Source organism: Vicia villosa, linkage group LG1 (assembly GCF_029867415.1).
Source record: "Vicia villosa cultivar HV-30 ecotype Madison, WI linkage group LG1, Vvil1.0, whole genome shotgun sequence".
Lineage (NCBI taxonomy): Eukaryota > Viridiplantae > Streptophyta > Magnoliopsida > Fabales > Fabaceae > Vicia > Vicia villosa.
Window position 1 is genome coordinate 120,968,354 of NC_081180.1, and position 16,760 is coordinate 120,985,113.

General features: G+C 32.1%; 3 protein-coding genes and 1 pseudogene across 3 annotated transcripts; 2 read left to right on the forward strand and 2 right to left on the reverse strand.

The window, feature by feature from the left end:
• Positions 1-3,056: 3,056 nt before the first annotated feature.
• Positions 3,057-3,988, reverse strand: LOC131615726 (uncharacterized). The gene is made up of 2 exons (XM_058886886.1): positions 3,529-3,988; positions 3,057-3,447 (listed from the first exon to the last, which is right to left on the reverse strand). The coding sequence occupies exons 1-2, from the start codon at positions 3,709-3,711 to the stop codon at positions 3,175-3,177; spliced, it is 456 nt and encodes a 151-aa protein (XP_058742869.1). The 5' UTR covers positions 3,712-3,988; the 3' UTR covers positions 3,057-3,174.
• Positions 3,989-10,210: 6,222 nt separating this feature from the next.
• On the forward strand, positions 10,211-12,232 carry LOC131644026 (uncharacterized). The gene is made up of 6 exons (XM_058914409.1): positions 10,211-10,291; positions 10,850-10,942; positions 11,039-11,200; positions 11,420-11,524; positions 11,826-11,877; positions 12,046-12,232. Exons 1-6 carry the CDS (start codon positions 10,253-10,255, stop codon positions 12,078-12,080), a joined length of 486 nt encoding a protein of 161 aa, XP_058770392.1. The 5' UTR covers positions 10,211-10,252; the 3' UTR covers positions 12,081-12,232.
• Positions 12,233-12,351: 119 nt separating this feature from the next.
• On the forward strand, positions 12,352-13,444 carry LOC131652984 (nuclear envelope-associated protein 2-like; annotated as a pseudogene).
• Positions 13,445-13,924: 480 nt separating this feature from the next.
• LOC131644025 (uncharacterized) lies at positions 13,925-16,699 on the reverse strand. Its single transcript, XM_058914408.1, has 4 exons — positions 16,468-16,699; positions 14,920-16,383; positions 14,585-14,837; positions 13,925-14,488 (listed from the first exon to the last, which is right to left on the reverse strand). Exons 1-4 carry the CDS (start codon positions 16,520-16,522, stop codon positions 14,299-14,301), a joined length of 1,962 nt encoding a protein of 653 aa, XP_058770391.1. The 5' UTR covers positions 16,523-16,699; the 3' UTR covers positions 13,925-14,298.
• Positions 16,700-16,760: the final 61 nt, after the last annotated feature.

The following is a 16,760-nucleotide window of genomic DNA, read 5'->3' on the forward strand; positions in this document are numbered from 1 at the left end:
GGTTCTTGAAGGAAACCCTAGCGCAGCTGCCATTGACGAAACTCCAATCTCTAGTTGATGCGAACGAGAACGAAGACGACATTCAAGGTGAAAGCAAAGACGAAGACGACATCAGAGGTAAGTTTCTGCATCTCTATGGCTGGTACTCTATTATGGTTTTAATTCCATGTTTCTGAAGTTTATATCGTGCGCTTCTATTTAGGGTTTCGTTTGAAATGGACGAGTATCTAATCATTACAATTCACCATAGTGGTGAATTTGCGAGTGAGGACTTGAGCGTTTACGTAGGAGGTCAGATTGCTAAACTGAGGGTAGATGCTGATAAGTGGAGTTTTTTTGAGCTGTTAGGTAGTATCAAGGAACTAGGTTATCGAGCCATAGAAAACATATATTATAAGGATCCAACTGGTGGGATGAATATATTGGTAGATGACAGAGGGGCATTAGAGATTGCTGATTTATATAGGGTTCATCTTAGTGTTGAGGTCTTTATTAAGCACGCATTGTCCCAGGCTGTTTTTGCTGATGAAGCTGAAGTTGTGTTAGATGATATTCCACTTAATGAAATGCCACCTAATGAGATAGTAGATGAGGTAGCAGTAGAGATTGAGGAAATATTGAAGGAATTTGATGAGAGGGCCAATGATGTAGCACAGGATGATGTGAGGAGTACTGATGTAACACAAGATGGTGAGAGGGCCAATGATGTAGCACAGGATGATGTGAGGACTAATGATGTAACACAAGATGGTGAGAGGGCCAATGATGTAGCACAAGATGATGTGAGGACTAATGATGTAACACAAGATGATGAGAGGGCCAGAGATGTAGCACAAGATGATGTAAGTGCAGTTGGAGCTGATAATGGACTTGTGGGTGGTGAGGTTGATGATGATTTAAGACTGACTGATGATAGTTCTGATGATAGCAACTTCGAGTATGATAGTGCAATGGAGATAGTATTTGATGATGATTCTGATGAGTATAGTACTGAACTGGAAGAGGAGGATGGAATGGACTGTGATGTTGAAGATAATGAACAAATGAAAAGTAAAAAAGTAAAACAAATGTCCGATGAAAACAAAGAAGATAGTAAAGGGAGTGATAATGATAGTGAGGATCTTGGAAGTGATTGTGATAGTGATGATAGCAGTAGGGCTAGGAGAAAGAAGTATCCAATTTTTAAGCTTTTAAAGGATATGTCCAATTACAGATGGGAAGTGGGAACATATTTTACTACAAAGGAAGATTTCAAGGAGGCAATTGTTACTTATGCAGTCCATTCTGGCAGAGATTTAAGGTTCACTAAGAATGACAAGATAAGGGTTAGGGTCAGGTGTAAGGATGGATGTGAATGGTTCTTGGAGCTTCTTATTGATGATCTTGGTGGGAGGGAAGAGTGCCTCACATACACTTTCATTTCTGATCAACAAAAGGTATGACATTTTCATTTTACATTTTCATTTCTGATCAACAAAAATGTATGACACTTTCATTTTTTATGACTTAGGGTTTATTGCCTGCAATGGAGGAACTTCTTCCAAGAGTTGAACAGAGATTTTGTGTTAGGCATCTATACAACAATTTTAGGAAGAGGTTTGCTGGAAAAAAACTAAAGGAGATTATATTGGAGTCAAGGGCAAAACCATTGATCACCATGGTGGAAGAGATTAGGGTATACATGATGGAAAGGTGGGCAACAAACAGGATGAGGTTTCAAAAATTAGAAGATGTTGATGTGTTACCAAACATTAAAAAGAAGATTGAAAAAACAAGTTCATACACAAATATGTGGCTTGTAAGGTAAATTCTGATTTCATTCTGATTTGAATCCTGATTTGTTAAAGTCTGATTTGTTAAAGTCTGATTTCAATCTTGTTTGTTGAGTTTATATTGAAATAAGTTCTGAAGTAATACTGAAATAAATGCTGACTTTATTCTGATATAAATTCTGATTTTTAGGATGTCTGATGAGTTTATATTTGAAGTGAGGAATTTGGAAAACAATGCTGAAAAATTTACAGTAAATCTGAAAGATAGGACTTGTTCATGTAGAAGGTGGGAGTTGACAGGCCTCCCCTGTGTTCATTCACTATCAGCAATCAAAAGCAGGAACCAAAAGATTGATGATTATGTCCCTGAGTATTACAGGAAATCAAGATATATGCAAGTGTACCAGCCAGTTATTTTTCCAGTCAATGGCTCAAACCTATGGGAGAGGACAGAGTACCCTGATGTTCTGCCACCCAAATTTAGGAAAATGCCAGGAAGACCCAAAAAAAGGAGGAATTTGGAACAAGGTGAACTGGATGGCACAGATAGAAAGATGAGAAGAACTGGCTTCATTGTGAAGTGCAGTAGATGCAAGAAACAAGGACACAACAAACTTACTTGCAAGGTACCATCAACTACTGCACAAGCAGCTCCATCACAAGCAGCTCCATCTCAGACTACTTCTGTACAAGTATCCCAAACAGCTCCTTCAGCTCCATCACAGTCATCTCAAGCAGCTCCTTCACAATCATCTCAATCAGCTCCATCACAATCATCCCAAGCTCAGAAGACTACTCCAAAATCAGCCAAGAAGACTACTCCTAAAGCAAAGAAGTTGGCAGTTAGAAGGCCAAATGCCCCTTTTATCCCACCTGGTCCAACCACAAGGATGACTGCTGCAAAAATAGCTATAGGTCCAACAACAAGGAGGACAACACCTACTAAAAGGGCCACACCAAAATGGAAACCATAGTCTCTTTATTTTATGTAGTGTTTTGGATTTTTAGACATCAGTTTGAATATTTTGTAATGTGTCTGAATATTTTGTGTTTTTAGAACCTGGTATGCAGTATTTTGGCCAAGTAATTTTGTGCTTTTGAACATGTGATTTCTGATGGCAAGGTTAATGTTAAAGTTAATGCAATATTTTGGCCTATAATTTTTGCCTTTTTCTGTCTTATGAATATTAGTGGTTTGTGTCCTTTAGCAAAAGTCAATACATACTTAGCAGTGTGTAACAAATCATAACATTACAACACTAAACCATAACATAATTTTTGCCATTGATCACTTTAAAACATTACAACACTAAACCATAACATTACAAATGACCAACACTAAAATTCGATACATGAATAAATATCAAATTCAGTACATACTAATTCATAACCTTACAACATACTAATACAGACTTTTCCAAATGACCAACACTAAAATAACACAGAAAAGCCTTTTCCAATTTTTCTCAGAATTCAGCATCTTCTTCAACTCTCTTGTCTTTTGTTTTAGTCTGTCATTTGTTGCCTTAAGAGTTACCAACTCCATTTTTGCTGCATCAAGTTCAATTTGAATCTTCTCCATCCTACTATTCTGCATCTTCATATACTGGTCTTTCTCATCCATCACATCATCAAAGAACCATTGAAAATAGCCACACCCTGTTTGGGTTGAACCCTATGAAATTCAAAATACCAATCATTCGAACCCTGCTAAGGCAATAAATGACATGAACAAACAAGTGAAGTTCGTTTTTACCTTGTAATTACGACAGCCCCAGAATTGCTTCCCGAAATTCGTGCTTGTTGAAGCCCTACGAAGCAAAGCTATCTCTCCACACCCACATACGGGTCTCCATCTCAAGTTTGCAGCAAAACCATCATTCTTCGTGTTAGATTCGTATGAACATGGCCCTGCGATTGATGATGATGTCTGCTTCATTGGAAACTGGTGAACCCTAGAATTTGGGGAAGAAAGGAGGCAAACGATGAACCCTAGAATTTGGGGAAGAAATTCTGGGAACGATGAAGAAGAGAACGTTGAAGAACGATGAAGAAGAGAACGTTTATATCATTCCACGTCACCTGCCACGTATACAGACCTAACGTCCGTTTGTGCCATTTGGACAGAAAGGACAAACGTGGTCCTTTTTGGACAATTAAAGGATCACTTTGACACTTTTTAGAGATAAGGGACCAGAATGGACCTTGGGGTATAATTAAGGGACCAAAAAGGGTATTTTGCCTAATTTTTTTCACATATTTAAGAAAAGGTCAATAAATTTAATAAAATTATTTTATTTATTAATCTTTCAAAAATATCGTAGATATATTAATAGGTGTAATTTTTAATTTGTAAATTAAATTGTCTTATAGTCATAAAAGATGCATTTTAAAAGTAATTAAATATAATTTATAAAGGACAAAATTTAGGAATATTTTTATTGAAAAATAGTAACAACCATACGTATAGAATTGTACCTAAGTTTTGTCCATTTATAAATATGATTTTTAGAAATATTATATTAAGATTCATTTTTTTAAATAGAGCGAGGTATACATTTTTTTATTAATAATTATATGAATTCAATAATTTAAAAATATATAGATTATTTTTTTAACAAAATTGTGGAAGAGCCTGACATTTAATTTTGAAAATTTATTCACTATCTTTTGGTGATGTTTTAAATTGAAAAAAATGATAAATTTGTATTTTTTTTTTTATAAGAAATTTGTGTATTCACCATTTATATCTCATACTTTTTTTAATAAAAATAAACATTTGTAGCATTTTGTAGTGTGAATACTATCATTTTATTATTTGTTAGATTTAAAATCATACTAAATTGATTGAATCAATTTTATAGAAGCAAAATGTTTTTTTATTAGAAGGAGTTAAGTTAATTTAATTTTTTTTCTTGTATCATATCATAATATCATATATGATTTTTCATCAAGTATATATTTTTCTTATTTAAAAATTTATAAAAAAAAATCATTTTGATTGAATCAATTTTTATAGATGCAAAATGATCTAGTCAAAAGATTTCCCGTTTTAAATCAAAACAAAATTTTAAAAAATAAAATAACACCAATAAATTTCACTTATAATTATATTCATTTATAGCCTTTAATGGTTCATAAATGACCATATAGTGACACACATTATTTCTGAATTAATCTCCTTCTAATTTTGGTGATAAATATATTTTTATTTTTTCTATACACAATTAAATTATTTTATACTCATTATTATTATATAAACATTTTTACATGTTAATTGAAATGTAAAGCAGGAATGAATAAGGTAAAAAAAAGGAATGAATTAATCGAGTTTTTTATTATCATTGCTTTGAAACATACAAAGACAATGAACATGATGCATTGAAAATTGAAAATAAGTGTACATTAAACATAAAACTATTTTATTTTTTAAAAAATAAAACATAAAGCTCTATTATTTTAAAAAAAAATAAAAAATGAAAGAAATAATAGAAGTAAACAGAGAAGTAGCATCATAGCCACTTGATCTCTAGCAACAACTTTTTGATCTCCTTAATTGAATTCGGAATCTCCTTTAAATCTTTATGTCTCACTTCCATCTTCATCTCCATTACCCTTCACATATTCATCTCCATTATCCTTCACATATAATAAAAAAAAATTATAAAAAAAACTAAAATAATCAAATCTTGTCATACCGAACAGTACCATCAAGCCTATCAGTTTTAGATTCCCTTTCAAGTATTTCACCAAAATCTTAAAACAAATATTGCTTATGGATATTTTGGATTTCAATCTTCTTCATCGTTGTACCATCAAGAAATGCGTTTTTTTTAAATGATCACATACCTTCCAAAAATCATATGAATGAAAACCTGAATCCTAAAAACAAATAATGTAAATAACAGTTAAATTAACATAACTGTAAAGTTATGTATAAAGATAGAAATACCTATGAGAGAGATTGAATTTGTCCATTTTGTATGGAGTTAGAAGAGGAATAGGATTAGATTCAACAACATAGACATTTCCTTTTGCTTGAGAATTCTGCATTTACATAGACAACAAAACCCTAGAACTTCATTCGCAAAACATATACAAAATCAAACAGAAATTAAAAGAAAAGAAAATCAAAATAGATAAAAAGAAAAACAGATTATCAATTTATAGTTATCCCACTACTTGAAATCAAAAATTACTTGGAAGAATAAAAAAATTGGAAATTGTTTGAATTCATTATAGCAGAGGATGGGAGAAGATGAAAGAAAGGAAATAGAATGAGACCACACATGAGTGCTTCAGCTGTTAGCTTTAAAAATTGAAATGAATAACATTCCAATGTTGTTTCCCCTTCCTTTGAGAAAATACGGTGCATTTAAAATAAGTTATTTGAAATTATTTAATGAGTGTAGAGGAATGGCAAGGGTTGTAATTCTTTTCAATAAAAATATCAAATTTCAAGGGTTTAGAGATCACGTGTATAGTAACCAATATGTGAATATTTGGAATTTGGAATATAATAGGAGTAAATAGGAAGCAGTAAAATAGGATTTTATTATTGAATGTATCAAGAATCCCTCCCTATACTTTAATTAATAAATAAAATAAAAAAACTTAATGTAAATAATTAAAAAAATAATTTAAATAAAAGATTTCCTTTTTTAGAAAGTTTGTAAAACATGAGAATTGATGTGAGCATGACACTTGTCAAAATTGCCCAAAAACTCATTTTGCTTTATTATTATGTATGATAATAATTTTTATAAATATATAATAATAATTATAATTATTATATAAATATATAAATTAAAACACTCATTTTTTTTATAAATATATAACAATTATTATAAATATATAAATAAAAAATTATAACCTATTTTTAAGTGAAATTATTTTAATTTTTTAATTAAAATTATTTTAAATTTTAAAATATGAATCAGGATAGAAATATATAATAGCTATTATTCATAACTCATAAATTATATCAAAATATATAATTATTATTATTCATTACTCATAAATTAAATTAAATGTGAATTAATTAATATCCTAAAATTAATTTTTGGGATTTTTTTAGATTTTTTTTTTGTTGTTTCGGAGATGCATCTCCGAATTAGTCAAAATTCCAATTTTTGGGATTTTTTCGGAAATGCACTTCCGAAGTCTGGAAAAATTTAGAAAAAAAAATATTTCGGAAATGCATTTTCGAAGCAGGGTAAAATGGGGTTTTCGCTGGGGTGACCTCCATAGGGAGGTGGGTAAAGAAAAAATCTTAAATTAAAGGTTCGAATGAGAATCCTAGTATTAAATTAATTTGTATTTTTTTATATCTCTAACTATAAATTACAATTCAATATGAAAATATCCCAACAAAACATTGCAACAGATAATAAATAAAAGAAGATATAAACGGGGTAATAATATTATTAGGCTTTAATTTTTCATAAATTAGTAAGAAACATGAAAGTGTATGAAAAGGAAATCTAAGTTTACAAAACTTTTTTTATAAGGAGTTTTTTATTATAATAAAAATTTGAATATACTTCTAACCGATTCCTTTGTCAAATTGATCGACACTTGAAAAAATAGTAAATAATTCAAATTTAATCCAAGCAAGTGCATTTGACTAAGATACAATTGTTTTTTTTAAAGAGAATGCATCATATATCAACCCCAAATAAAACCATTAAAACAAAATTTTGTTAGCGAATGCACGAATCTTCTTGTAAATTATCATTCAAATCATCCTAATTTGAATAATAATTTACATACTCCATCCATAAATTATACTATTATACTTAGAAATATTTTATTATGGCTACATAAGTTTCTTGCCACGTCAAGTTTTAATGATCCATCTCCCATATTCAGCCCTAATAGACTGATATTGAGAAAAAACAACACCAAATACAAAGAGTATCAATCATATAATTTAATATTTCAATGAGAAATAAAAAAAAACTGCAAAAAAAAGGACTAAATTAAAGAACATTAGTTAAACTTGGTTGATTGAAAAATAATGGGAGATGGATTTGAAAACTGTAGCACAGTTTTAAACAATATAAAATTAGTAAAACAATTAGCTGTTGCATAAAAATGTAAAACAATTATCTGCTGCATAAAAAGTTTAAGTTTATTAAATGTTAACCGAATTCCATAAAGAAAGAACTTAAAATTGCAACTTTTGTCAATTAAACTATTCCTATTTATATTTATTTATAAGTGATAGAAGTTACTGTAATTAATGGTGCCATGATTTAATGGGATAAAGAGTTAGCGGGATGAAAAATTACTAACCCCACGTTTCCAATGCACATTTTGCTTCCCTAGTATATTCAAAACAAAAAAAACTAAGAGAAAAAGGGTGATGCACTGACAGTGTAAAATATTTTTACACTGTCAATCAATCACCACCATGCATCTAATTAAAACAATCTTTTATTTAAAAAAAAACTTTAATGATATGGCACATTTATGACTCCCTATTAAATGACAGTGTAAAACTATTTTACACCGTCAGTGCACTACCTTTTAACTCAAAAACTAAATCCACGTAGATATTCAAATTAGTTATTGAAAAATAAAGTTAGTGTGGGATGAAAAATTACTAACTCCACCCCACGTTTCCAATGCATATTTTGAACCCTAATATATTAAAAATCAAACCCGGTAGATATTTCAATTAATTATTTAAAAATAAAACAAATTAAGTAATTTATATTTTAATTTATTTATAAATAATGATTAATTATAAAATATGAAATTATTTGAATTAATAAATAAGAAATAATTTTGAGAAAATATTTATATTTAATTTTTTATTATATTAAATTAATTGAATTATTAATAAATAAATAAAATAAGCAAATATTTTTTATTATATTAAATTAATTGAATTATTAATAAATAAAATAAATAAATATAATAAATAAATAAATAAATAAGAAGTTACAAAAATACCCTCAATTTTGACGCCAAAAAATACTAAGAGACTTAATAACTTTAATATATAAGATATATAAGATTACATTTTAATTTAAATTATATTTGTTTATTTAATTTAAATTATTTTTTATTTTAATTATTATGTTCGATCAATTATATTTTTTTGAAAAATGCATACATTTTGTCATTGGCTTCACCCTTAGGAAATTGAAAACTACTCTATTTTGCGAGGGGCTTATCCCCAAACTAATATCTGATGCACTCTGAACCAGTGGCTGACTCTGAACCAGTGGCTGACTACTAGCCAGTGCCTACGTCTACATGTTGCAGGCTTGATAATGTTTTTTTATTTAGCGAGGGGGTATGCCCCAAGCAAATTAGAGAAGTTTCTATCTCCTCAGAAAATAATTTGCGACCCCCTATTTTTTTAGGGGAGCCGTCCCCTCACAAATTTTGTATTTGTGGGGAATTTTTGCCACTTGTGAGGGGATTAGCCCATGACAAATTATGTTTTTTCTTGTAATAAGTATTTCAAAGAATATAATTTTAAGTCATGAAACAAACACACTCTAACTCTACATATAATATAGGCATAACATAATATTTAGAATTTGTTTTCAATTTAATTTTTAAATCCATACTATCTTAGTTTTCATATAAAATAAAACTATTTTTTTTAGAGAATTCCTTCCCAAAAAAAACTATTAAAATAATGATGTGTCATCCTTTAATGCAACTAGATTATTACATGTCAACAAATTTTAGACGCATTATTAAAAACAACACATCATAAATAAATTAAAATGAGGAACAATGTCAATGATAGTTTAATTTCTATCTACCAGCTTTTTTAGATATAGTCGTAACAGTTTCGCTCATTTTTCATGAGTAATGGAAGATGTTGTTCACAATGAGAGTCCCACATTGATTGGAAGTGTATTTATCATTTCTCTTGTATCTATTGAAATCCGGTTACATTCTGTTATAACTAATCGTAACCGTTTCGTTCATTTTTCATGAGTATATAAATAACAAGTGACGCTATTCAATAAACTTTAGAGCAAGAATTGAAGTCAAAGAAAGTGAAAAACAGAGAAAGAGAGTGAAATCATGAACAGTGAAAATCAGGTGAGTTCTCTTCTTCATCTTCTTCTTCTTCTTCTTCTTCTTCTTCTTCTTCTTCTTCACAAATTCAATTCACATCTTTCTCTCAAAAATGCAGTTGATTTGGATTCTTTTTGAAGAAATGATTACTTTGAACACATTAGAGTATATCTTGATCTTGATTTTGACGTTGATTTTAGATTTTGATTTTGATTAAGATCTAACTTTGTTTATGCTATAAGCTAGTAACTATTTCTTCAATGCAATGCATAATGATTAGATTTTTGGTTTGCATAAAGTAATCATCACTTGTTTGAATATACAAGTGCAGAGTAAAACGGTTAGGAGTTTTTTCAATATAAAATTGCATAAGGTGATGATTAGTTTTAAGTAATTTTGGTTTGCAGAATTGGTTAAAGAACCTGGACCTAATGATGAAAGAGAGTGAAATCAAGAAGAGAGAAAATCAGGTGAATTCTCTTCTTCATCTTCTTCTTCCCAAATTCAATTCACACCTTTCTCACAAAAAATGCAGTTGATTTGGATTCTTTTTGAAGAAATGATTACTTTGAACACATTAGAGTATATCTTGATCTTGATTATGACGTTGATTTTGATTAAGATCTAACTTTGTTTATGCTATAAGCTAGTAATTATTTCTTCAATGCAATGCATAATGATTAGATTTTTGGATTCTTTGGTTTGCATAAAGTAACGATCACTTGTTTGAATATACAAGTGCAGAGTAAAACGGTTAGGAGTTTTTTCAATATAAAATTGCATAAAGTGATGATTAGTTTTTAGTAATTTTGGTTTGCAGAATTGCTTAAAGAACGTGGACCATATGATGATTTTCGTTTTAGTGATTTCCGTTTGCGGATATGCTTAAAGAACGTGGACCATATGATGATTTTTCGTTTTAGTAATTTTCGTTTGCGGATCTGCTTAAAGAACCTGAATTAATTTTCGTTTGCGGATTTGCTTAAAGAACCTGAATTCTTTGTATAATAATATGTAATTATGTGCAGCGTACATGTATCCTTCAAATCAGTGCTGAATTGGAAGGCAACCCTGGACCAGCTGGTGCAGCAGCTATCCTGCTGGATGAAAATAGGACTGTGGTATCAAAATTTATGCAACCAGTCATATTATATTTATATTATATTGTTTAGTTACAAGATGTAGCTTACTTTCATGTGTTTATTTTCGTGGTATAGCTTTTTCGATTCCGCAAGGGACTTGGAGATGATCTAATGGGAGATAATCAAACCTATGATGCTGCTCACTACCGCGCATTAATTCTAGGACTGAATCAAGCTAAAATGAAAGGATATAATAGCATCATTGTTGAATCAAACTTGCAAAGTCTTATCAATCAGGTTTTTCTAATTATATAATCTATAGCTTAGTGCTGAAATATGAATGTTGATAAAATGGAAACATATTCCAATCGTTCAAAAACTATTACATGATAACTTGAGAATTCTATCCATCACAGACATGTTTTTCTTCTATTATGTTCAAAAATTATTAGATATTGCTAAGATTTACCATTGCTTTTTTTCACTTTTAATGCATTTCTCTTTTCTGAACAATAGATTAAGGGTTCTGAGCCAGTTGAGCAGTATTCAAGGGATTTATGGATGGAGGCTTCGAGGTTGAAGGAAACTTTCTGCTCATTCAACATCCGAAGAATTATTGGGGTAATTATTCAGTAACTTGGTCTATAATGTTTAAGTTTTTAGGATTGCTTTGTGGATCATTACTTGAAAATAATTTTGATCATACTTTCTGTTATGATTTTGTATTTCTCATGCTTGACTAACTAAATCTAGTTCAATCTTGAATAGAAAAATACTGATTTTGAGATCACTAACACCGGTGAAATACTGGTTCAAGTCTTGAATATAAGCTATTAACTTTTTGTCTCTTTGATTTTAGATTACAATTTCTTATGTTTTTGCCTCAAGCATAACATATATGTTTCTCTTTTAATATTTAAAGGTCGATAACGAAGTAGCGGATGAAGAAGCAGAGAAGGCTACCCGTCTTTGGGGTTAGAACTTTAGAACTGCATTTACTTGTAACCAAAGATACTTCTTTGGTTATTTTTGTTTTATGACCAGTCTTTTAATAGCTTGCTATAAAAGCTTTCATTTCTATATATGTATTTCAGTATTTGATAGAGGAACTTAAAACTTAATGAATCTTAAACATTTTGCAGAAGGTGAATTTGAAGAAGAGGATTCCAAATCATGATCGTCCGACAAAACGACACTGCGAAAAACTATTAGCAACTATGTTGCATTTCTTGTTGAAGTTCTGTTTAACAATTTAGCATATTGGATGATTTCTGTGCAATAATACTTGATATCAAAAGGTTAAATGGTGTTTGCAAAGGACATTGTGATTCATAGTAACTTCATGATTGTAAACACATTCTTTGTTAATAAAGTTTTTTTTACCAAGTACAATTTATGAACATATATTGGCATTGTCTGTTAACAAACTATAGTTCGATTTGATCCTTATGTTTTCAAGTTCCGCATCAGCTCAATCAGCGAAGTTCCAATGTTTAGAACTTCAAAAAGAATTAGATGAGAAAAATAGTTCACTAAGAGAGCATGAGGAACGCGAAATTAGACTAGGCGAGCAGCTTGATAATTTGCAGAAGGATCTTTAGGCAAGGGAATCTTTGCAAGAGCAATTGAAAGATGAAGTTCTTAGAATTGAGCGTGATATTATGGAGGCTCTTGCAAAAGCTGGAGAGAACAAGGATTGTGAACTGCGGAAAATATTGGACGAGGTTTCTCCTAAGAATTTAGAGAAAATGAATAAGTTATTGGTTGTTAAGGATGATGGAATAATTAAACTTAAGGATGAAATTATGATCATGTCTGCTCATTGGGAGCTTAAGACTAAGGAATTCGAGTCACAGCTATTGCAGTCTTGGTTTGCCCGTGTAATACTTTATTTGAGGTCATGGCTAATCCACTTAAGTTGATTGACCGGTTTGAAACACAGTTGGAGAAACAGCGGCGTGCTGATCAGGATCTGAAGAAGAGGGTGTTGAAGTTGGATTTCTGTCTGCAGGAAGCTCGTTCGCAGACGCGCAAGCTCCAAAGGGTAAATCCTAGTTACAGACTACAGTGAATTGGGTTCATTTAGTGCTTGCCTTTTTTAATTTTTGATGATTATTTGATCTTTATTTTCTGGGCTATAATTTATGCATTGAAAATAAGAAACATGAGGGCAAACAAGATTTGATTTTTCATCTACTACTAGACCATTATTCAGAAGTTTTCATTGATGCCATGATTGGTTGATTCATACTATCATGCTATCATTTACCTTCATCATTAAACTTCCTTATATGTCCTTTGTTTAATAATGTCCTAGTTAAATCACATGTTTTGTTCTGTGTTTTATGAGCAGATGGGAGAGCGGCGGGACAAAGCTATTAAAGAATTGAAAGATCAATTAGCAGGAAAGCAACAGAGAGAGAGTTGTGGATGCAGAAAAGCAAAACCAGAACTTCTGGGACTCATCTGGATTCAAAATTGTGGTCTCCGTCGATGCTAGTCTTGGTGGTATTTTCAAAGCGGTGAAACCATTCCTTTGATTATAAGGACTCTTGTATAGATCCTCTAGTTTATTGTAGGAGTATAGAGAAGTTATAGAATGCGTTTCGTGCTGTAGAAACACAGTTTTAGAGATAATCTAGCTTTAGCTTATGCAATATGTAGTAGCATAGGATCAAAACACAATTTTGTTGTGGTCTTTATAAAACAAATCTATGTAGGCGCGCTTACATATTTAATTTAAAGGACGTTTATCCCATCATTCTGATTTGTCTTGACTTGCTAGATAATCTAAGTTGGTCGTTACATGTTAACTCAATTCATCTAAATCACCACAAGAAAATGAAATCAAGGCTGGCTTTAATCACTAGTGGACCTTGTTCACACTCATATCCATAGAAACATCATGAAATTCCAGCCATTTAGTGATGTATATGCTTTCAAAGCTGATAGCTATGGATGCTTTATCATTATTCCCCTTGATAATTCAATGAATTCTTACTTTTGAATCAACATCTGATATTGGATTAAGATACCCGTAGGTGTCTTGTGCATATAGAAGCACCTGTCTCAGTCTAAAGAAGACCACATCATTTGATACAACTTTTATCCATCTGATCTTGATAGAACCTCAAATTATATCAACTCAGAAAAAGAAACAAAAGAAAATTACCTAAGCTCTCAAAATATATTTACATGACCAATATTTACCATGATATATTGTACAACCTAAGAAAGCAGCACATGGACGAACACACTTTTCTCTTCCTTTGTTACCCTATTGTCTTTCTGCACCTATAGACCTTAACACTGCAGCATGTAATGTTGCAACGCAACTCTAACAAATGTCTATAGTAATAGTATGATGATTTGAATGGAAAACCTGTTTCTGAACACTATGGTAGCATGCTGAGTCTGGCAGTGACAAATGGAATCATCAAAATTATGCAGCCAGTAAAAGATTTTAGAGCTCGGGGGTGTGCGGCAGACGTTGTGTTTACAACAGGAGGGCTATCGGACCCAAAATCTGGCACTGTACCTGAATCTGGGCTGCTTGAATTTAACACTGAAGGCGGGGTACCATAGCTACAAAAGGTAGCATTATAGAGAACCTTGATAAGTATAGGCTTATTGGTGCAACAATATAATTATTAAAAGTGAAAAACGTGCCATCTCACTTACCCGAAAGTGCCTGTTCCTGATCCTGAAGATGTTGGTGGAGCCGTTGGAATTGATGATGGAGCTGTTTGAATTGATGGTGGAGCTATTGTTGGAATAGATGGTGGAGCTATTGTTGTAATAGATGGTGCAGTTGTTATTGGACTTGGTGGAGGTATTGAAGTTGAAGTTGATTGTGTAGGTGGTGTTGGGGATGATATTGTTGGCGTTGAGGATGACGACGACGACGATGATGGAAAAATGCAAGAACCAGAACCTATTAAAAATGGTCCTCAATATTTTGAAGCATGAGAATGAAAGAAAGAAAAACAAGGGTTATGAAAATGTTATGATCTTACTTGGATTTGTGTTGATCAAGGTGGCAGCGCCTCCGAAGTCGCAACTTGTTGGAGCTGGATTCTTTTGATAGTAACTATTGAAAGCAAAAGAAGCATGACTCTGCAAAGTGACTGGACTGTAACAAGCCCCACCCTGCTGTATCTGAGAACAATCAGCACCCATTCCACAAGCATAATCCAATGCTGATTGAAGGGAGGCTTGTGGAGCACCTGATTTCGCCACACACCAACTCTGTCCTTGAATGGAAGGAGCATTTGTGTTTGAAGGAGGGTTTATGACAGGAACAGGAACACTTCCCGATGGAGGTGGATTAGACGTTACCGGGTTGGTTACTGGTTGTGCACCTGGGACTGTTGAAGGCGTTGTAGCTGGATTGAAGACCGGAACTGGTGAATTGGTTGGATTTGTTGGAGGTAAAGGAACAGCAGGTGGAGTAGTAGAAGGAACAACAGGTGTAGTAGAAGGAACCGTTACAGGCATTGCAGCTGGATTTGTAGGGGAAATCGTGACAGGATTTGTGGAAGGAACCGCTATAATGGTTGGCGTATCTGAGGGTGTGATCACTGGTGTTGGATTTGGGGTTGGATTTGTAGGGTAAACTGTGTTTGTTGCACTGTTTGTGTTATCTAGAGTTTTTCTTCTGTGGAATTTGCTTAAGATCTCTCTTCTAGACAATGGAAAATTTTCTTTCTCTTCTTCCCTTTTGAGCTCTTTCATTGAAAAATCTTCTGTTTTACGCAGTTCTACATATAATGCAGCTATTCTTTTCGCAGTAGGTCTTCTCGCTGCTAAATATTTCGATACTCTTTTACTAAATTCGGCTAATTCTACTGAACTCGGTTTAACTGAACTCTTGATTGTTAGAATCACAGAAGCATCTTCGCAAGGAAGAACAGAAGCAGCAAGAGCGGCTCGCTTGATAACAGTTTGAGCAAAATGATCCTCCGCGCTTAATTCTCCATCAATGCTCTCTTCTATCATCACGGACGATTTTGTTTCCTCTATAAATGAAAGTAGCTTACGAATTCCATGTTCTTGTGATGGATTCAACTTCGTCAAGAATTGAAGTGGAAATGCTACCGAGACTTTTACTTCCTTACCTATGTGTAGATCTCTGATAATTGAATGGATTGATTTAAGAGAATGCATAATCAAAGGTATCTCGTTTTGGAGTAAACACTCACTTCCACAGCTAACAGTGATGCTTTTGATGTTTGAACGTGGAAGAAAATTCACAAGTTGAGCTTTTAGTTCAGAAGTTGTTGAAGGTTTTGAAGTAATGAAATTTTCAACTTGGCTTTTGCTTATGTATAGATCAACTAACATGTTTGAGTTGGTAAGAGTGCTCGAAATTCTATGATCTGTGACGAAAACTCGAATCTGAGACGAAGAAACTTTGCTCGGCTGAAGAAATGATTTCCAAGTGTCTCCTCTCTCATGATAGGAAAAACCTACCAAAGATCCTGCAATGAGTGAAATAATAGAGTATTAGAATCTGAGCAAAAAAAAAAAAAAAACTGAAAAATTTGTGCTATATTATCATTTACCAGAACATGAAATTAAGAGAGAAGAGAGAAAAAAGAGGTAGAAAGAAGCTTCCATGGCCAATATCAGAGAGAGTGTGTAGTGATCTGGTTTGGATATCAGTGTGATTGATACATACAGGAGGTGTGTTTTAAAGACATAATAGCAAAGAGCTTTAGATAAAGATGGTGAGTGGGTAGGAGAGAAAAAAGGTGTCGAAAAAGAAAGAGGGGCAAGCTGTAATGATATGATAAAGAAAATAAAGGGTGTTACTTTGTTATTAAGAATCTGTTTGAAAAAAGAAAATATCTTGTCG